The sequence below is a fragment of the Vicia villosa genome, linkage group LG2 (genome assembly GCF_029867415.1).
Source record: "Vicia villosa cultivar HV-30 ecotype Madison, WI linkage group LG2, Vvil1.0, whole genome shotgun sequence".
Classification (NCBI taxonomy): domain Eukaryota; kingdom Viridiplantae; phylum Streptophyta; class Magnoliopsida; order Fabales; family Fabaceae; genus Vicia; species Vicia villosa.
In genome coordinates, this window is record NC_081181.1 from 63594038 (window position 1) to 63617097 (window position 23060).

Below are 23060 nucleotides of genomic sequence, written 5' to 3' on the forward strand. Positions count from 1 at the left end.
TTGAGTCATCAACATTTGTGAATCCATTTTCACCATTATAAATCACGTCAACTTGTGGTTGAGACAACTTAAGACTTGCAATTTTCTTGTTACCTTCAGCTTCCATAGCTTCTTGTGAAGTATCATCGGTTGTTTTGTTTTTTTTCTGGAGGTGCAGACCAATTTTTTATGTTTTTTTTTATTAGTTTACAGGAGGTTTAAAACCTCCGCAATTTGTGCCACATCAGCTTCTGTCATTGAAATTTAACGCTAGGGACCAAAATTGTGGATGGAAAAGTTTGTGACGACCATTATTCGAAGAAAAATTTTAGAGGGACCAAAATTGCAGGGTCGCATATTTATAGGGACCCCAGACATATTTAACCCTAAAAAATATAATCATATGTGGTGTGTCTGTGAAGGACCGTGGTGGTCTGCACTAGCTGGGAGCGTTGGATGAAGATCTATGATGACCTAATGGCTAAGATTGGAAGGCACATGGTGTGCATCACATGGGATGATGTGCTGGATTTGTTAGAATAATTAAATTCAGACCGGGCCCACATGGAATTGACCAGCGAATGGGAAGGGAGGAAAGTGCCACGCAGCATGGTCAACTTTTCAGCTCTACTATTCATCTTCTTCTTCATATTACCTCCGGATTTTGCTGTAGATTTACCTGCGGATTTTCCTGCGGATTTTTCCTTCAAATTTTCAAGCTTTTGAACGACCTACAAAATGAAGATGAACAAATACAATGGCCACCCAGATCACCTAATTTGACCCTTCTAAACATGATAGCGGTGTTAGTTTTTCCATTTGAGCAACGTAGCTATGAGTTTCGAGCTTGGCCATGGTTATGTTCATACTTGGTGTTTTAACATGGTTCTCTTGGTTTTGGGCATTAAAGCTTCATGCTAACGTTCAAAATTACTCTAAATATTCCCAGGAACATGTTAGTATCAATAAATTTCAACAAAATATAAAAATAATAAAAATATGATAAAATTTGAAACTTGCATAAATATGGAGTTTTTGATTCATGAACTCCTAACACTACTACATGTTATAGGCTACATGATGCTTACTCTTTGATTAACAGAAGCTGACGTGGCACAAATTGAGGGGGTTTTAAACCTCCTTTAAACTAGCCCAGAAAAAAAACAAAAAAAATTGGTCTGAACCTCAAATTCTGTTCGAGAAACGATATCTTCCCTCAGTTAAATTCACATGAATGTATGAAAATGAACCATTCATGGCCATGGAAACTTTTCATTTCCAATTTAGTTTATGTAATTTATTATTATATATAATGATGCTACTATGCTGTGAAACATTAACATTAACTTTGATATTATGAAATATGAGTGAGTAATAACTTTTGTCAAAATTTCAGGTTGAGCAGTTAATGATAAATGAAAGTTTGGTATTAACATATGAATTGTTAAACAACTTCTGTCAACTTATCCTAACAACACACTACTACATTCGGAGGCACATGTACAAATTGTTTCCTACCTTCTTTTCAAAATGAAAGCAAAAGCATCACATTGCAAATTTAATCCTATTATGGTGAAAATTTTGTAACTACCTCCGTGGAGCTATTTCCCGAGAATCATGTAAAAAAACAGGTATTTTTTTTCTTAGTAAAATTCTATGCAATTTAACATTTGTAATTAATAATGATTAGTAAAATTCAACAAAACCAGAGTTAACTACCAGAGTCCTAGATGTGTAACATGCCCTAAATTCAACAAACCAAAACAAGGGCAAGTAAAAAGAAGAAAACTCTAAAACTAATAAAATATGCTTTCCTCAGGCACCAATTATAACATTCCAAAGGCCTTCAAATCCTAGGACAACTACACTTACCTTTATATCTTAGAAAACAAGCAAAATAATTGCTTAGTTAGGATCAAAATCCAACAAAATAATTGTAAACAGCTCATTTTTTATAATAATGTAACTTAGAGGATCTTCTATCAGGAGAAGTATAATATTTTTACTTCAACTTTCCTATCCTTTTAAAGCATTATGTGACTATTTTTGGCAATGCTTCTTGTCACTCTTCTAAATGAATTACTAGGATCCTTTATAATCTTCTGCTTAAGACGTTTATTATTCTCCTTGCGATCACTAGATAACTTCAATTTCTTCGGGTGAAGTGGAGTACTTGACATTGCTTTGCTCCAAGACATGATCAAATTCAAACACACCCATCATGGATTGACTACTTTCAGCTACAGCAACACTCGAAACTCCATTTTCACCATTATTAATCACGTTAACCTGCGGTTGACACATCCTAAGACTCCCGACATTGTTAACATCTTCAGCTTCCTTAGCTTCGTGTGATGTCATGTCAGCTGTCTTTTTGTGGATAGAAGCATTCAAGTCGTCAAAATCTGAGACTTTATTTTCACCATTGTAAGCCTCCTCAACTTGTGGATGAGACAACTTATGACTCGCAATATTGTCATTACCTTCCGCTTCTTGCAAAGTTTTATTAGCTGTTTTTTGGTAGGAAGAAGCATTTGAGTCATCAACATTTGTGAATCCATTTTCACCATTATAAATCACGTCAACTTGTGGTTGAGACAACTTAAGACTTGCAATTTTCTTGTTACCTTTAGCTTCCATAGCTTCTTGTGAAGTATCATCGGTTGTTTTGTTTTTTTTTGGAGGTGCAGACCAATCTTTTATGTTTTTTTTTTTATTAGTTTACAGGAGGTTTAAAACCTCCGCAATTTGTGCCACATCAGCTTCTGTCATTGAAATTTAACGGTAGGGACCAAAATTGTGGATGGAAAAGTTTGTGACGACCATTATTCGAAGAAAAATTTTAGAGGGACCAAAATTGCAGGGTCGCATATTTATAGGGACCCCAGACATATTTAACCCTAAAAAATATAATCATATGTGGTGTGTCTGTGAAGGACCATGGTGGTCTGCACTAGCTAGGAGCGTTGGATGAAGATCTATGATGATCTAATGGCTAAGATTGGAAGGCACATGGTGTGCATCACATGGGATGATGTGCTGGATTTGTTAGAATAATTAAATTCAGACTGGGCCCACATGGAATTGACCAGCGAATGGGAAGGGAGGAAAGTGCCACGCAGCATGGTCAACTTTTCAGCTCTACTATTCATCTTCTTCTTCATATTACCTGCGGATTTTGCTGTAGATTTACCTGCGGATTTTCCTGCGGATTTTTCCTTCAATTTTCAAGCTTTTGAACGACCTATAAAATGAAGATGAACAAATACAATGGCCACCCAGATCACCTAATTTGACCCTTCTAAACATGATAGCGGTGTTAGTTTTTCCATTTGAGCAACGTAGCTATGAGTTTCGAGCTTTGCCATGGTTATGTTCATACTTGGTGTTTTAACATGGTTCTCTTGGTTTTGGGCATTAAAGCTTCATGCTAACGTTCAAAATTACTCTAAATATTCCCAGGAACATGTTAGTATCAATAAATTTCAACAAAATATAACAATAATAAAAATATGATAAAATTTGAAATATGCATAAATATGGAGTTTTTGATTCATGAACTCCTAACACTACTACATGTTATAGGCTACATGATGCTTACTCTATGATGTTCCAAGAGTGGTGTAGAGTGATTGAAATTGATTGAAGGTGGCTATTTGAATGAGCCTTGATTTTTACAAGTTTATTGAAACTTTTGGAAAATATAAAGTTCTTAAGCTATGGCTTTGTTGTTGTTGTTGTGCTCTCCCCTTTTTTCACCTCTTTTTCTCCTCCTTCTTGAATGAAGAAAATGAAGCTCTATTTATAGGCAAAGAGTTTGATCTTGGAGGCCAAGCATGTGGAAAAAACCATGATTGATTTTGTGGAAAAAGAATGGAATATTCTTTTATGCTAGGTTAAAAAACTTAACCATGGTTTAATCAATCAAGTATTATTCTATCCAATCTTGCAATCTTATCTTTAAGCATCTTGAATGATCGTTGCTTGCATCACATGAGCATCTTGGATAATACCTTGAATTATCTCACTTTAATTGAATTTTAAATAAATGAAATTCAATAAAAAATGAAATGAAAAATGTTATGAACCATGGATATGTTGTGAATGCCCTTGAACATATGAGAACCAAGATTGAATCACAAAAGAATTGGCCTCTTTGAAAAAGAATCAAATTTTGGTCATTACTTGTTTCATGCATTCTTCCAAAAAAGGTCAACTTCATCAAGGCATATCTCCCTCAATTTTGATCCTATGAAAGTGTTCTTGTACTTTTTGGAAAGCCCAAGTTGTCCTCTACAAGCCACTTTGGAAGCTTTTTTGCATTTAGAGAAGTTATCTTGATGATATGGGCTTTGACAAAAAACTACTTTTTGTTGACTTTCAAAATGACCTGTAATGTTTTGGCTCATATATCTTAGGCGGAAGCATTTCTTGATCTCGGACCCAACATCAAAGTTGTAGAGAATTGAATTTCCTTGAGAGTGAGCTTTGGTTGGAATTTTTCTGATGAACGAGGAGAGAGTTATGGCTGGTCAAAGTTTAGTTGAATTTTAGGTCAAAAACCCTAATTCTGCAATTTTGAGTTTTGTTGATTTCTGAACTTTTCTAGATGAATTATGATCAACCCTTGATCAAATAGTGAATATTACTTCAAATGATTGATGTTGACCAAAAATCTTGATTTTTGACTGCAATTGACTTTTTTTTTCAATGAACTACAGTTTTGTGATCTTTCAATGAATCAAGGTCTTCTCCTCCATTGAATGACATGAATGGACTATAATGTTGATTTGAAGTCCTTTGAATCATAATTTGAGTATTGGAATCATCTCCTGATTAAAAGTCAATCCTCTGGTGAAATTAAGTCAAAACCCTAATTTGGCGCTTCTGGCGATCTTGAGAGTTGTCTGCCTTAAACTGAGCCATCCTTGGACTTGAATATTGATTGAAGGAACCTTTGAGTCTTTAGAGAATGTTGAACCTCTTGTGGGCCTCAAAACCCTAATTTCTCCAGCTTTCTCTTGATCATTCTCCTGTCTTTTAACACACAAGCAACAAACTTTTTTTTCTTTTTTTTTTTTGTTAGTAAATAAAAATATGCATGATGATAAATGATAATTATAATGATCATAACACTTAGAAAAATGATGGGATCTCAGAGGACAAAAATTGGGGTGCAACACATAGGATAGAAAAACTCTTAAAATATTTATTCTACTAAATATGATAATTAAAATTTAAAGGCTAAATTATAATTTTGGTCCCCCTATTTTAGCCAACTCATGAATTCATTTCTCTTTTTTTAAAAACATTTTTTATCTCCGATATCCATTTTTCATTCAAAAAACAGTGTTGTGTATTATTTTTTTTAGATAAATTATATATTTTTATTGACTTGGAATAAGAAGGATTAATTATTCATTGCAGTTTTGACAACGTTTTCTTCCTTCAGTAGTCTTATTCATCTTCTTTTTCTTTCAGTTTGTTCGTTCATCTTCTTCGTTCTTCAGAAATGTTCGATATGCTCTTTCTCATTCAAAAGTATGCCACATATACGAAAAAAATAATAGGAGGACTGATTTTGTGAATTGACTAAAATATAGAAAACAAAATTGTAATTTAGTCAAATTTAAAAAATATATTAATAACTATAATTATATTTATTTTATTCTTTAAAAATTAATAAAGTGAAATAAACCCAGTAAAAATAATACTGAATATTTAAATAAATTTATCTTATAGTAAAAATTATTCCACATTTCTTAATTTCATTTAAATAGTAAACATTATTTATTTTCTTGCCGACATTTTGTATGATAAATTTCACATTAATGTCGTTTTATTATGTACACACTTTTATAAGAAAATCCATTCAAATTGGATCCCAAATATTAGATATAATGGGGCAATAATAAATGTTCTGGTGATTTCAATGTAGTGGCCCATCAATGCTAAATGAATTTGCTAGAAGTGTAACGACAACATTTAAATAAACGCAGAGAAATCTAAATGATTGGAAATTTTGCATAAAGGAGGAAGGGATCATCATTGAAGAGAAACACCCATGCTGGTCTCTTGATTATTATTTTTTAATTAACTAAAATCAGCAGAACTCACTAGTTTGATTTCATTTCCGGATACCATTTTAATCTACACGGTACATGGTGATGATTTAGATGATGAATTTTTTTATATGATAACCAAATCATAGGTATAACTTGTAATGTATTTTAATTTAAGAGAAATGCTACTTTTACATCAAATTTATACACTTACACCGTAAAGTAGACCATAATTATATACTCAACCATTTTTTAATAATTTTTTTCCTCACTTTAGCAACTGTGCAAAGATAAAATATGTATATACATACGGTGTAAAAGCAATTGGTGTAAAAAAGGAGTGTATAAATAGCATACCTCTTAATTTAAACATATGCAAGGTTTCACGTAGCAAAAATATCTGACGCCCACAATTGACTCTTGATAAACTTACTTCGTGACCATATTTTGAATTTAACCTGCCACCCCCTTCTTCTTTATACATGACACTTTTACAATATGCATGTGTTTTTACTGTTATACTCTTATTTAAAGTTATCGTTTTTTCATAAACTATAAGTAAATAGCGAAAATTTTAAAATTACATCGGCAATTTTAAAAAAATTTGCAAAATATCGGAAAGTTTTAAATTTTCGATAAGAAATCATAACTTTCTAGTCAAAAAAATCATAACTTTCATTAGTTTTTATCAAAAATTTTAAAATTTTCAATAAAAACACTTGTATGTTTATCGGACATTTCGAAATTTCAAGTATAAATGTATGAGTTTTTAAAGAGGATTTTAAAATTTCCAGTATTTGTGACATGATTATTTTTTCAAAATACTAATATTACTTCAAAGAACCAGACTTTTTTAAAAAGATGATATAATTTAGCTACCGACAATTTTAAAATGAACTACTTGAAATTTGGTCTATTATTAAAAACTTATAATAAACTACCTAAAAAATTTGTTTGCTCTTTTTGACCCAACTTTGTCCATAGACAGTTTTGAAATTAATAAAATATGTGGGGACGACAAATTTAATCTGTAGGATGGCAGGTTAAATTCTCCCATATTTCAAATAATGAAAAGATGGCGTGAGCCAACCTCCTCACAGAGAAAATGAGACTCTTTTTGCAATTCAAGCTTCCATAAATTAGTTCAATGACAAAACATAAACTTAGAAATACATGTCTAAGCTATCCAAGAAGAAAGGGTTTAGGAAGACATTCCGAAGGAGAATCGGAGGAATCCCAATCCTTATGTACAAAAATTTGGAAATCAACACCATAACCATCATTATGCAGAAAACACATAATACCACTTTTCCTCTATACAGTTGTGTTTGTGTAAGTCTTAATATTGAATTATTCAATAATAATAAAAGATATTTCTTTGTTAAGTTTGTTTTTTTTTAAAATAATAAACTCTCTAGAATAGTTAGTCTATTTAATGAAATATTAGGTGTGACTTAATCATGAGATCCCATTAAATACATGAACAATATTCTTAAAGTAACTATAGTCAATATTTATTGAGAAGTGAGATAACAATAAAGCATTGAGACTATTATGTGGAATGTTGATGATGACATCTCATGGATCATTATAAAAAATTATCAATTTTCACATAAGTATGAATATTAGGAGTAATGTGCATAATAAATTGACCTACTATGAAAATATTACATAGAATGTTATGCAAGTGTCATAAGTTATTCTCAAGGTGACAGTGGTGTATATCATCCTTCGACCTGAAATCACTATGGATCCTAGATATAGAGTCAAGTACTTTATTATTAATCAAACATTGTCCATAACAAGATGTCCATAAAGATGGCTAATGAGTACTCTACAAATTATACCGAGGTACATGAGTGACCTAGATGAAATTTGTACATCATGCATAACAGAATATATGTCTAAGGACACAATATTAAATTAGAAAAGGACGTCACAATCTATGCCATACATTTAGGATATACATGAGAGCAAAAGTGTAGTTATACAAATGAATATTTTTACAGAATTTTTTTGTCAAATGACATCACATTTTTGTGATTTGGGTATAAATGAATATTTTTACGAATTTTTTTTGTTAAATATGCTTTAGTATAATTGGCAATATCACATGAACTTACAGAGTCTCACACATAAGGACATATTGGTGAGAGAGTGAGTTATTAAACACTATAAGATATAATGTACTTAGGAGAATTATGGAACCCCGTAAAGTACCATTCGCTTAAGTGATTGTAGAATACCATAAGGTACAATATAATTAAGTAGAATATGGAATACCATAAAGTACAATGCACTCAAATGAAATACAATATATCGTAAGATACGATGTACTTAAGTGGAATTTTACAACAAGGTATCATAGTCCTCCTAGTAAGCTACACATGATTCCTCACCAAATAAATGGGACTATGATCACCAAATTTTGTAAGTCACCCAACTTCTTGGAAGCTTCACCTGCTGTCATGAACTCTGCTTCAGTTGTAGGCGTGACCAATATGGATTAAACCAATGATTTCAAAAAAAATAGGTCATTATGATAAAGTAAAATATACCTTGTTATAAATCTTATGTCATCCATATCACTAGCATAGTGTGAATCAGCATAACTTGCAACTGAAGCATAATCTTATTCACTGCTAAGTAGGATAACATAACTCGTTGTACACTTCATATACCTTAAAGTTCACTTGAATGCTTCCCAATTACTCTTGATCGGATTAGACATCAAATTAAAAACTTGATCATAACTATGAAATGAATATATTCTATTTTATAATGTTGATAGATCATTGAAATTAGTTGAATTGGGAATAAATTGGATGTTGAGGCTTAAAAATGCAGATTTTTGGGACTATTAGTGATGTAATCGATTACATGTGTGAAGTCAAGCTTCCACACTTGTTTTGATGAAGACAAACTATTATACAAACTATTATTGCAAAAAGTGTATGGCTCAAGTCATCTAAGCACATCAAATTTCAAATATCTTCTAAGTCTTGAAAAAACTCCTTTGGTTGATCAATTTATTAAAGGTATAGGATTTAACTCTCAAAATATACATACAAGTGTTCAAATACAGTTGTTCATGTCATAATATGTTTTGGTTTCAAAAGGTTACAAAAAATAGCATTTTTTAAAGGTATTTTTGGCTACTGGTGCTGCTGTAACCGGTTACAGCATGAAAACTTTCAAAAGTCTGGGCAACGTTACTTTGCGTAACCAGATAACAGCCATGCTCTAACCAGTTACACTCGAAACAGTGGCAAAAATACAGCATGTTATTTTATGAAAACTTAACACCTTTCTATTTTCAACCATTGCATTCTCTCATGTTTTATACTCTTTTGAAGAGGTGTTATGAAAGTATAAAACCTATTATTTTTCAGAATTCAAATCACCTTTTCCAACAAATATTTTAACTTTCTAAAATCATCTCATCTTTCAATATTTTCAAAGTGTTGAAATCAGAATTTTCAAGTGAATTTTTCTACATTTCTCTTTCATTAAAACTTAAGAAAAATTCATATCATTCCTTGAACACTTGTTGTATATCCTTGAGAAAGTTGTTTGCTTGGAAAATAATATCAATCAAGTGATTGATAGATTATATTTCTATTCAAATCTCTTGTAAAATTCAGAAAATACTTGTTGTATTCTTGTTGTCCAGGATTGTTGGAAGCAAGTGTGTGCATTGAAGAGGATTGTTCTTCTTGCACTTAGAATTAAGATCTTAAGGGTTTTAAGAGCCTTTGAACTTCCTATAGGTTAGATATTAAGCATCACAATTGGTGTGGATAGGCTGTACAATCATTCTAACTATAGTGAAATCTCTTTCGTGTTTGAAAGGGGGACTAGAGTACTCTCGGTCTTTGAGGGGAACCAGGATATACTGTTGTGTCGTTTATTTTTCTGCACTTTACATTTTTCATAACATCACCATAAACCAGAAAAATAATACCATAATCTCCAAACAACGATAAAATTTTAAAGTACCTAATTCACCCCCCTCTTAGGCGCAATCTGTACTTACAACATGGTGATGTAACTGGTTACATGTGTGAAATGGAGGGAAAACACTGTTTTTGATTTATGTAAGCGGTTACATCATTGTGTTAGTAATTTTTTTGAAACATTGAAAATTCGTAACTTTTGCATCAAATGTGCGATTGATGCGTAGTTTGTATTGTTGGAATGTTGGATAAGTGTACTATCCAGGAAAATCATCTTCGATACGAATATGTCATTTTTTCGATACGCCTGAACTCCGATTAGTGAGTTGTTACAAATAAAATTTTGTACGTTAATTCCCCCGAAAGTAGTTCAGTTCCGTAGAAGGAACCTAACGCCTCAGTTATCTTCTGAGACTCGTAAAAATGTATTGTGGGATATGTTTTAATGTATATAATTACTCATGTGTTAATATTATGTATATGAATCGTTAATGAATACATTATGTTGGAATACTATGTTGTGATCATAGTATATTTTCCGTTGTTCCGGTTAAACATTGGGAAGTGGTATGCCGATATGGCTTGATGATATGATAGATGTATGTTTGAATCGAAGCAAGCCTAAATACTAGGTGTAAATAATGAATGACCCTGACTGTGTGGTTGGCGGGTCTATACCGTTGCGATGTCCTGGCAAGGGCCCGAAAGGGCATTTCCTACCGGCGTTATGAAAGCATTGGCATTCTCTGTATGTTATGCACACCTGAGCTACCATTGTGATGTCATGGCGAGGGTCTGAAAGAATATTTCCCAATGCGTTATGAAAGCATCAGCGCGCTTTGTATGGTGAAGTTGAGATGCCATGTAGGCTACATCACTTCGGCTTTACTCACCTTTAGTGTTGTCATGTAGGCAATGCCACTAGGATTTCTCCCGGTGGGCTTGTGCTGTCTTGTAAGCGTTTTCACATTTGGTTAATAGCCTGCGTATATATGATTGACGGGGTAGTGACACTACATAAGAAGTCACTGCGGTAACTCGTCACAGATGAGATTGTGTAGCCAAGTAGATGTCAATCACTTGGTATTCATCTGATTCATTGCGCGGTAGTCTTGTGTGAGTCTCTTGACACGATGCACAAGGGATAACCATCGAGGGAGTGATTGTGTGGCCTAGGTAGGGGCATTAACATGCTTCTGAATTTGTTGTACATGGGTATAAGTCTGCATACTTGTTTGTATTGGTTGTCTTCCTGTTTGTTTTTATTATGTAATTGGTTAGTTATGGGACTTCCAATGGTGATATGATCTCTTGTTATGTATTTGTACCCGACCATGAGGAAACCTCAGATCCTCGGTGGATCCGTTTTGATGCATGAACCCTGTAGAACTTAGTGAACACATATGATATAGGAAATCATTGGGATTTAGTAATCTCACGCCAATTCTCTTATTATTTTTTCAGGCACGGATTAGAAGTGAAGAACTGTTAGACAATGTGTATTGAAGATAATGGACCAGGAGATGGCAGGATGACCTCATCCGATTTTATCTTTCTGCTGTGCACTATTGTAGACAAGTCAATTATATACATTTTAGTTAGAGATTTCAATTATATAAGATTTTAATTTCTTGTCCTTTCCAGCTTATGTATGTTTATATGTAGCATTTATAACATCACTACATATTATTCTAGACGTATATGTACGGGGTGTTACATATGCCCAAAATAATTTCTACCTATGTGATGCATAAGTCGATGATATTTTGCTAAAAAATGGATGGTATTATGTTTCATGTCCTAACTGTAGGGAAACTGTGTCTCCTACCGAAATATAATTTCAAAGTGAACATTGTACCTAGTAGGCGTCAATCACATGGTATTCATCTGATTTATTATGCGGTGGTCTTGTGCGAATCTCTTGACACGATGCACAAGGGATAACCCATCGAGGGTGTGATTGTGTGACCTAGATAGGAGCATTAACGTACTTCTAGATTCTTTGCACATGGATATGGGTCTGCATACTTATTTGTATTGGCTATCTACCTATTTGTTTTTATTAAGCTATCTTGTATTGGCTAGAATATCCATCCTACCAATTCATATTTTACTTATGAAAAAAATAGTCACAAAGGTTATTTAATCAAGTGCATCTCTTACCACTAAGATTATTTAAAAACTCAAGAGTCGCAAATTACATCTCATACCTTCTAAAAAAATTTCCAAGCTCAAAATATATCCATTATTAGTTATGACCTTAAACCTAAAAATTATGAAATATATTTCATTAAGTGCATTTATAGTTTTACACTAAATTGAAAGAAAAAGTATTTTATTATAATTTTATAAAAGAAATTTCACTATCTTATAATTTAAAACATGACCTAAATTATTCACAAATAGAAAAACCTTTATAAAGTTATCTTAATTTCTGGACATTTGTATCCATGAAACGTTTATAGAAGAGACATGTATACCAGCATCATCATCGATTTGTTTTCTATTATATGCCATAGAGATCATCCCCACTTAAAGTTTGAACTGATTAGGAAAATTAGTTTTTACTAAGAAACATAGTAAAAAATAAAGAAGACTTTCATTAGTCTTATAAAAACCATTTTAAAGTTTCTTGTAAAAATATAAAGAAAATATATAATCTTGTTAGGTGTTAAGAACAAAGAATTTTTTTTTTGAAATAGTGAAGTGAAAAGATAGATAGAGAACGACAATGGAATTAGAATTTGAACTTATTATATAATCTTATACTATATATTATAAAATTTCAATAAATTAACTATGCATAGATCATTAAATATAAATACACTAGCAATTTGATATAATACTATAACACTACTAAAACTGTTCACCTATGCAGATGATATGATGATGTTAAGATGCTGAAAGATAACTTATATCGACAATCAGAGAATTTTATTGTTTCACATACATTAAAATTTATTATAGCTAGTTGACTTATTTCAAAAATATATGTAATGTAATAATTGTTGTCTAATTACAAATTTAACTTTCCAATCAATACTTTAACATCATCATCTGCAAAAATGAACAGTATTAAGAGTATTATTGTGTACCAATTTGCTGGTGTATCAGTATTTAATTGATATATCCATAGTTAATTGATTGAAATTTTATAACACATAGTGTAAAATCATAAAACAATTTTAAATTTTAATTTTGTAACCATTTTTTATTTCTCATTCGCTTCACTTTTCAACTTTTTTAATCGCACACATTAACTTATAAATATTATCACAAGAAACTCTATTATTGTTTTTATAAGATTAATTAAAGTATCATTTGTCTTGTTAATTGTTTCTTCGCAAAAAACAATTTTCTTAATCAAGTTCTTGCTTTCATTGGGGATGATCTCTATGCCAGAAAACAAATTAATAATGATGATAGTATATATATGTTTCTTTTGTAATCATTCATTGATACTAATGTTAAAAAATTAAGATAATTTTATAAAGCTGATTTTGTTTGTAAATATAATTTGTTCATGTTTTAATTTATAATATATTTAAATTTTTTTTTATAAAATTACAATAATACACTTTATTTTATTTTATTTAGTGTAAAAATATACATGCACTTAATTAAATATATGTTATAATTTTTGTTTATTAGAAGGTGAGAGATGTATTCTGTAACTCTCTTAAGCTTTTAGAATATATCCTAATAAAATATTTATATCCAAATGAAAAACGAAACATTTTACAACGAAAATGAAACATTTATATCCAAACTTCAATGGAGGTTTCTAATTTATTTACTTACTTAAATGTAGCACTTAACTTTATTGTAATGTTAAACTATCAACTGTACTAAATAAACAATTATTTTAAATTATACTATTAGAAATACTTTTTTGACAAGAACCAACTTAACTGATATCATTACTCAAATCAAATTCAATACAAGGAGGTACATTACTGAGAAAACTACGCCTAGACCAAGAATTGGCCGCCTTGGCTAACTTATGGGCAACCGAATTCGCTTGGCGCTTAATGAACTTTACCTCAAAGTTCGGAAACAGAAGTAACAGATTCTGAATAGTCTTAATAATAAAAATAAATTCCGAATTACCCACATGATTTTTTTAATCATGAATTATTTTAATTTAAAAAAAATATAGATACTAGTATTTAATATAAAAGACATGAATTCTTTTGTAACAAACAAATATATATTCTAATATTTTAGTTGGGGAACATTACGTTACCTTGTATAGAAATGATAAGTCAAATCCAATGTTACTCAAGATTTCATATTGTTAAATAGAAAACACGTGCAACTAAATTTTAAGAGGATTTTTGGTTTCTAAAGAATGTGAAGGAATTTGTTACATCTTATTCATTAGGTCATGGAGACATGATAATTGATATTGTTTCGATATGACAAGAGTAAGAATACAAACTTAAATCACCAATTTCATGTCCTCAACAACATAAGAATAAGATGTCTCCCAATATACCAACAATTAAACCCATAACATATCATGAGTGAAGCTAGAATATTTTTAATTAATAAAAGGTGCATTGTTCACCATCTATTTCTACCAATAAAAATTACAGTTTTTTATGGAATAATATTTTTAAGTTAAGACAATTTATATAATAAATATTACTGTTTCCTCTGTAATAAATAATGTTTAATTTTACTATAACGTTAATTTACAAATTTTGTATTCAACCGATCTAATAAATATTTTAATTTATTTTATTTTTTAATTATTTTATATTGAATCTAAGTATTTTTAATTTTTAATTTAATAAATATCATTTAATATATCTAAAGCTAAAAAGATTTAACTAAAAATTTCCCTTTTTTAATTTCAATTTTCCCTAATGTTTTTGTTACAAACACTTTCCACTTTCCGTCTTCCCGTTTTTAACAAATAAAATTATGAATTAAATTTTATTGTTTGTTCGAGTTTCTTCTAGCAGCATTCAACAACATTCATCCCTCTATCTTTGGTCGTTCACTAATTGATTTTCTTTCGACGGTTCATATGCACCTTTTGCCGCTCACAATTGCAGTTCAAATGTAAAAGATGCGAAATTTCGCAAACTGATACAACACAACCGATATACACACAATCGATACAACATAAAAATCAAAACTTGAATGAAGATATGTTATTTTTCACATGAATGAAGCAAAACACTGGTGTTCAATTAAAGCAAAAAATGAAACTTGAAAAACAACCAGCGTTTAGAAGAACAACCAAGTTTCTGCATATAAAGAAGTCACTACCATTAACAACAGTGGAAAACTGAAAAATAAGACAAGAGGGAAGAAGTTCACTGTGAAAAGCACCGCAGGGAAAATACTAATATGAGAATGAAATTTTACTAGTGTGAGAAATGGAAATGAGAGTGAGAAGTGAAGTGAAATGAGAGAGAGGAGTATTTGGAAGTATTTGATATTTAGGTTGTTCTCGGGTAAAATTAATATCTTTCAGATATTTGGTTGTTTTGAAATCAAATGAAAAATGTTAGCCACTTCTCACATTAATTTATTCTTATTAGTCAATGAATATCTATTTAGTCAATTACAAGTATGCGCAAAGTTTAGTGCAAATTAAAAAGTAAGTCAAGGGTAAATTCGGGAGTTTGGATATAGTTTCCAAGCTTAGTAATGTAGTTGATAACCAGTGTGTTGGCACATATTTTGGTATGATTAGTTGTCACTCACTCTTGTTTACAAAAAAAAAAAAGTTGTTCACTCACGCAATACTACTCAGGGGTTCGCACGAGTGCTGATGTGATACGCACACTTTAGTTTTAAAAATGTAATAAAATATAAATAAGATAAACTAAATTGTTTTTCTAAAGTACTTTATTATTTTTAAAAGAAAGACATATTTTTAAAAGAAAAACAAAATTAATTTACCTAAATTGTTTGAGTTCAATAACATTTTTATATATAATATAATTCTGATTAAAAAAGAAATTACTGTTGTTAAAATAAATAATAAAGACAATCAAATAGTTGGTAAAGAACTTGCACATTACAGAGTAACAATCAATAATATATTAATATACAATGTAACTTTCATAAATGAATATGATTTTTTAAGAAATTATAAAGTATAAAAATAGTAAAAACTAATATGAAAGAAAACTATTCAATAAATTTTATTTATAGCTTATTTAACTTAATTTTATTAAATTTAATGTTATTAAATTGTAGGAAAGCAATAATAAAGAAAAATATTGAAGTAGAGTGAGAAGACAAAAATGCGATAGAATGAAAAGATAGAGGCACAAGTGACTGGAGTTTTCCCTTTCCAGAATGCATTACTATACATTGGTAAGGTAATAAAGTTCATCTTCAGTTCAATTTAAACTACAATATTCAAAAGAAAATTCAAATAGCGAATAATAAAGTACAAAGTCAGAATTTGGTTAAAAAAAAGTTAGATTTAGATTAACCTTTAAATTAATAAGTGGATAATTGTGAGCAAAGGGTAAATTGAAAATTTCTAAGTACATTTATTTTTTTATATTATAGATTATCAAAGAAAAATATTGTTCTTGTGTTTTTTATGTATCATTGATCATAAATATTTATCTAGTATATTTTTATATTTATCAATAAAAAATTTGTTTTTGTGTGTTTATTTATGTATTAGTGATAAATAATTTTATATTTAATTTAGTTAACAAAGATAAGTGTTTATTTGATATTGTATTTTGATTAATAAAATATAGTCAAGTGAACTTGCGTGAAGAGAGATACTACATTTTTTAAATAACAATGTGACAAAATTGAATTGTGATATTTATTTAGTAGATTTAACTACAATTTTAATCCTAATATTTTCACTTGCTCATAGAATTAGACCTTATTTTAAAATCATTTAATTTTGTTCTTCTGTCATAATTGAACAACTAACACATTCAGTAATTAATAGAATGGTTATTGTTATCGTCCAACCAAACTCAAATATATCAGAGAATTTACTTTTTAAAAAATTCAAACCTTGTGATGTGGTGCCTGACTTTGCAAAGAAACTCAAATTCATATATTATGAAGAAAAAAAATTAATTTTTAAAGAAAACTAAATATAACTGATTAGGTACAAACAAACATTTATTCTATTCTATATATCAGTTTTTTTTCCAGAGATTTTTTTGTAATGACTCATTTTTTTAAAAAAACTGAAGAAAAAAAATAAGGTGTGAAAAATTGTAATTAATGTATTATTGTTATTTTAATTTTTCTGACAATATTAAAAATTATTTATTTTAACTGTTTTTTAATGATATTCAGATATTTATCTAGTCTTAGATTTGTATATTTGAATAACATTTTTTTTATAATTTGCTTATAAATAAAATATAAACAATACAAAAAATATTCAATTAACAAATAATAATTGTCTCTTTCTGGAATTTATTTTTACTCAAAATAACATTGTATTTTTGACAATAATGATATACAGTACGTACCAAAAATATTACGTAAGTTGTTTTTAGATATTATCAAAAGTTGACAGATTAATATTATAATAATGCATAATTATTGTACACATTTATATTAGAATAATATTATACACAAACATAAGAAAACGAAAAAGATTTGAAAATAATTAGTACTAGTATATTTTAAAAATACTTAAATGATGTATAATTTTGTGTATACCTTGGGGTTGTGACCATTTAAATATTGTAGAGAAAAAAAAAACAGAATCTCAAATAATGTGATGTATACCCGAAAGCATGTGACAAGTTATATTCAACATGCAGTCAAGATAATAATGGCTTTCGACTTTTTCCCTTTTTAGTGAATCACTTTTTTAATTCAAAATAAAAAAGATTCCATGCCAATGTAATGTCTTATCAAGTCTTTTTCATATACAAATCACATGATGAATTCACATATGCTTTGTAATAGTAAACCAAGAAGACACAATAATGCACACAGGGCTATAAAGCAATCAGTTCCTTTCTTGAAACTCAACTCAATCCATACGAGAATAAAGCAAAGCAAAGCAGATCTCTTCTAACAAATTTTTCTAATTACAATTACTTTCTTCTCTCAATTCAAGCAATGAGACTCAAGAAGAGAAAAAAACTCTATTCAAACACAGTCCCCATGGAGCTGGCCAAGGAGGTGGTTGTCTTATTCTTTTCTTACCACCGCTTTACTGGTGAGCTTATTACACAATCCATTTTTTGTCATTTATTGTATTTATTTATTATATGTTTAAGTGTTGCTTTTATTTTTACTAAATCTTTACATACATTTTTCTTTTTCATTGCCAGGGAAGCTCCTTACAACAACTATGATTTCCTTGATTAATAAGGTGAGATTCTATGTGAGGACATAGTGTTTGGCTTTTAGAACTATCTGAGGTTGTAGTATTACTGATATTTACGCAAAATTCATTTTTATGGTTTCTTTTACTTTATTTCTTTCATATGTCACATGACCATTATATTCTAAAACACTGATGTTTCTTTGAGCAGAATCTTTCTTGTGTGAGGAGAGGAGACCGACGTATTTTTATCTTGGATCGCTTTGCGGTCATTTTCTCATTTCTGGTCGTGTGGACTTATGCCCATATTCAAACTCTTGCTGGAACTTACAAGAGTTCACATACTTGTAGGACTGACAGTGCTGGAGTCATTGGTGGTGCATTATGGTAAGAATCATGTCATATTTTTATGATAGAGGACAATAAATTCGTATGCAAAGTAAGCATTTGATACTAATTAGTTTAGGCAAGAATAGTGGTGTAGGGTTAAAAAATTTTATGATATTAATTGGTTTAAGCAAGAATAAGAATAGTGGAGTAAGATTAGGTTTTTTTATCAAAATAGTTTAGGATTTATATATGATAGATTGGTTCTGACAAAATATTTAATCAGGTTCACTATTCCCTTCCCATTTCAATGGGGAGCTCCTTCATTTGCTCTTGGAGAGTTATATGATGATTCCTTTGTGCGTACCAGATGGTATATATGCATTCTTTCATTTTCATATTACTTATCATATAATGCACCACTTTATAAATATGTATAAACCAAAGTGACTAGACTTTCGAATCCTTGTTTAATTAACCGGTTGAATAACTATTGAACCAAATTGAATAACTATTGAACCAAATGATTAATAAAATAAAGGATTGAATTAATATGCTTTGTTTTTCAAGAATATTGCTCAAATTTTGTAGATTTTTTTTCTTCAGTTTAACGATGTGGTCAACCTTTTGTTTTCATCTGCAGCGTTTGTTTTTTGTATCTTAGCCATATTTTTGGATTTTATTTTGCTTTGGAAGAGTGATCTCTATAATCAGTGAGACCAAGACAGCACCTAGAAGGATCAATTCACCTCTACGAGAACTGATAGGGGGATTGCTGAGTTTTCTCTACCTGTGTAGTGTTATTGTTGATTATTGTATTAAGCTTAGCTCCATATGATTATATGTATCTTACAGTACTAGCAGTACAATATATATTACATGCTAACTGTATCAATTCTCCTATAATACTAGCAGTACAATATATATTACATGCTAACTGTATAATTTCTCCTATAATACTAGCAGTACAATATATATTACCTTGTTAACTCTATCACTTCTCCTATATGTTTAGATGTTTATACACGTTAATTCACTTGTGTTTGCTTTAGTTTTTCTTCTGCATTCTACGCCAACATTTAATTATGCATATATTTTTCTACTATTTGTTAATATAATGGAAGTTAAGGAACTCATCTATATATGGAGAGATTAAGAGGAAGTTAGTTAACAAACTAACTAACTTCCATAACTAATCCTAACCAACTTCTAAGCATGGAAAATGGATAATAGTGAAATAATGTTAAGACTTAGACAACAATCAAAATATATATATATATATATATATATATATATATATATATATATATATATATATATATATATATATATATATATATATATTTCTTACCAAAACACAAGTGGATGGAAAAACAGCTTTGGTTATCAGACTCCTTTAGCCTTTAGCATATGCCCACATCGAGTGCTGTGAAAAACATATGCTAAATCTATCCCAAGTATTCTTCTTTGGTTATCAGACTCCTTTAGCCTTTAGCATATGCTCACAAATCATCAGCAACCTCCAATACATTATAGAATATCCAAGAATTATTTCACTATTTTCTAAATATTGGAAGAAAACTCCACTTTTGTACTTCAAAATTATCATTAAAGAAAAATTTGTCATTACCCAAGATAAAAAAAAAAGCCCTTTGTAACTTGAAAAGCAGTGGATAAAGTTAAATTACCCACGGATTACCGACGACCCCAAGGCCTTTGGTAAAACGGTGCTTGATAACGTTACCGACGGCCTATAAAGCTGATCAGTGCATTTTGATGCACGTTCCTTTATGTTTGTACTTAGGCATTTCTATGGTTTGGTTTGTTTATTTTTCTATTTTATTATGGTTTTAGATTTGAGTTTATTTTTATTGTTATTTGATTTTCGTACTTATTTTTCAGCTTTAGCAGTCTGCACGGAAACGATCACAACTGGAGTTCCTAAAGTCCGATTGAGGCGTTCTAATAATCGCCGGAAAGATAAGAAAGAGAGCTACAACTTTTGTGTTGTAGTCAAAGTCAGATTCGGAGCCTATATTTCCCAAATTTTCGTTTTAAGTTGCAGCCTTTGTTTGTTTTAGTTTTGGTCAATTGTGGGCCGGGTTCTGGATGTTTTTGACTCAGTTGGGTTATTATGACCCGAAATTCCTTTTGTCTTCTCTTTAGTCTAGGTCTGGCCGTACAGCTACTATTCAGATTTTTCTATTCACGAATTTTTGAGAGCTTGACAATTGTAATGGAGAACTAAACCTCGAGGATCAATTCACTGTAATCAGATGCCGCTTTAAGGTTCCTTTATAATTTTCCATTAATCTGTTCCTTTGAATTCAATCTATAATTACAATTGCTTGCTTAATTTAATTGTTTTTATATGATAGAATTCTTTAATTTGATTGTTGTCTGTTCTTGAATCAATTTTGTGATTAGTGTAGCTTTTGCATTATCGCGTTCGATCATATTGTGTTTGCTTAATTCACAATAGCTTATAATTCGTTTGCTTTATCCGGAATTTAGGGACAGGCTTCGTATAATTGCTATTGCGCTTGTCAGTAGTTTTTGTAGTCGAATAGGATCAGACCCGTTTAGGGAATTGGAATTTTATAGGGATCAATGATAAGTCGGAAGTTGATACAGTGGGTTGATTCGTTTCAGCTTATTCAGATAATCACTTTTTCAAAATAACTTATTTTCTGCATTTTTATAATTGAACACGAAACAACCCCCCTAATTCGAATTCCATTCGGTTAGCAACAACTAAGAATCCTTGTGAGACGATATTCGAGTTGTCATTACCGTTACTATAGGTTTTACAAAACACTCGTTTTTTATTCGTGCGCGACAGCGGATCAAATTGGCGTCGTTGCCGGGGATTCTTGTTGTTATTAACCGATATTAGAGTCATAGGTATAGTGTTATTTCTAGGATTTTTCTTGTTTTTTTTGTGGTGTGTTTGTTGATTTTCAGGGTTGCAATACCGGTTGCAGTACAGTGATAAGTTTTTCATCCTATCAGGTAAGTTTGGAAGATATTGTCTCGATTTGCTCCGAAATTTTTCCTGAATATCAGAAAAAAATGGGCAAACACTACTCCTTTAGAATATAATTCTAAAGGATTTTGTCCCCAAAAACCGCAAATTCGTTATTTTTCTATTTTTTACGATTTATTTTCTGTTTTCATAGTTTCAGAAAATTCCAAAAAAAATCCCAAAATTTGTATTTGCCTTAATTAGTTTAAATTTGGTTTTTTTTTATATTTTTTAAATTTATTTTAATCGTTTTCCTTATTTCTATTTCTTTCTGCCTGCATGAGACATAATTGATATTTCTGTGTTTGTGGAAACCATGGCTGAACAAAGAACTTTGATGCAATTGGCTGTCCCTAATGTGAACTATAATGATTTATGTAATTGACTATCCTGCGGCTGATGCACCTTTTGAATTGGAATAGGGTTTAACATATTTGTTGGCTAGGTTTAATGGTTTTGCAGGCGATGATTCGCATAAGCATTTGAAGGAATTTCAGGTTGTGTGTTCTGCACCTTCCGAACCTTCACTAGAGGATATTGTCAAACAAATGGCTGCAAATAATCTTCAGTATCAACAGAAAATAGATTCTACTCTCCAGACTTTGCAAACACAGATTGGACAGCTTGCCACTTTGATGAATGCCATGCAGCAAGCTCAAGGATCAAACCAACAACCCTTGGAAGAGCATTATGTTTTTCAAATAGACTTGCTTTCTGAAACTGTTGATGATACTTGTACTGATTTGTTTGCAGATGATTTTCCATCATTGTTTGGTTTTGATGATGTTTACTCTTGCGATGTTTGTACTGACACTAAAATATGCTCGGTTTGTGCTGAAATTGAGGTTGCTTTGCAAGTTGATATTCTTACTACAGATGAGGTTGAAAATGAAGTTGTTCATGTAGATGAAGCTCTCGACACCCCAACTTCCCAGAACAAACCATCCATTGAACAACCACCTTCCCGAGAGATGAAACCAATTTCTAAAAATCTTAAATATGCTTATATAGAGATGAATGAAAAACTTCCGGTTATAATTTCTTCTAAACTTTATTTTGATCAAGAAAGTAAGTTTTTGCAAGTTGTGAAGAAGCATAAGAAAGGAATTAGATGGACCTCCGATGACATTTATGATATTAGTTCGTCCATGTGTGTGCATAGGATCTCACTTGAAGATGTAGCAAAAATAGCGAGGCAGCCCCATAACCTTTGGTTCCTTGATGCTGCGAAAGATGAGAGCACCTTCACGTGCCCATTTGACACTTTTACTTTTAGAAGAACATTCTTTGATCCTGGAATAAAAGGCGAAGGAGCTAAACCACTTTTTAAGGACGACGAGCATTACCCAAAGCTACTCCATGAGAGCCCCACTTTGGAAGAAGAGAATGTAGAAGATCTCTCTTTGGGAAAGGCTGCTTAT

The 23060-nt window shown here is 30.7% G+C and overlaps 1 protein-coding gene across 3 annotated transcripts; it reads left to right on the forward strand.

The window, feature by feature from the left end:
- The first annotated feature begins 17916 nt into the window (after positions 1–17916).
- LOC131646223 (nucleobase-ascorbate transporter 7-like) lies at positions 17917–19663 on the forward strand. 3 transcript variants are annotated; one of them, XM_058916335.1, is made up of 5 exons: positions 17917–18179; positions 18295–18335; positions 18499–18674; positions 18901–18987; positions 19258–19658. In XM_058916335.1, exons 1-5 carry the CDS (start codon positions 18080–18082, stop codon positions 19313–19315), a joined length of 462 nt encoding a protein of 153 aa, XP_058772318.1. In that variant the 5' UTR covers positions 17917–18079; the 3' UTR covers positions 19316–19658. The 3 variants fall into 3 exon arrangements, with proteins under 3 accessions (XP_058772318.1, XP_058772317.1, XP_058772319.1); XM_058916334.1 differs by having other exon boundaries at positions 18901–19663; XM_058916336.1 differs by lacking the exon at positions 18901–18987 and having other exon boundaries at positions 19258–19663.
- The last annotated feature ends 3397 nt before the right edge of the window (positions 19664–23060 follow it).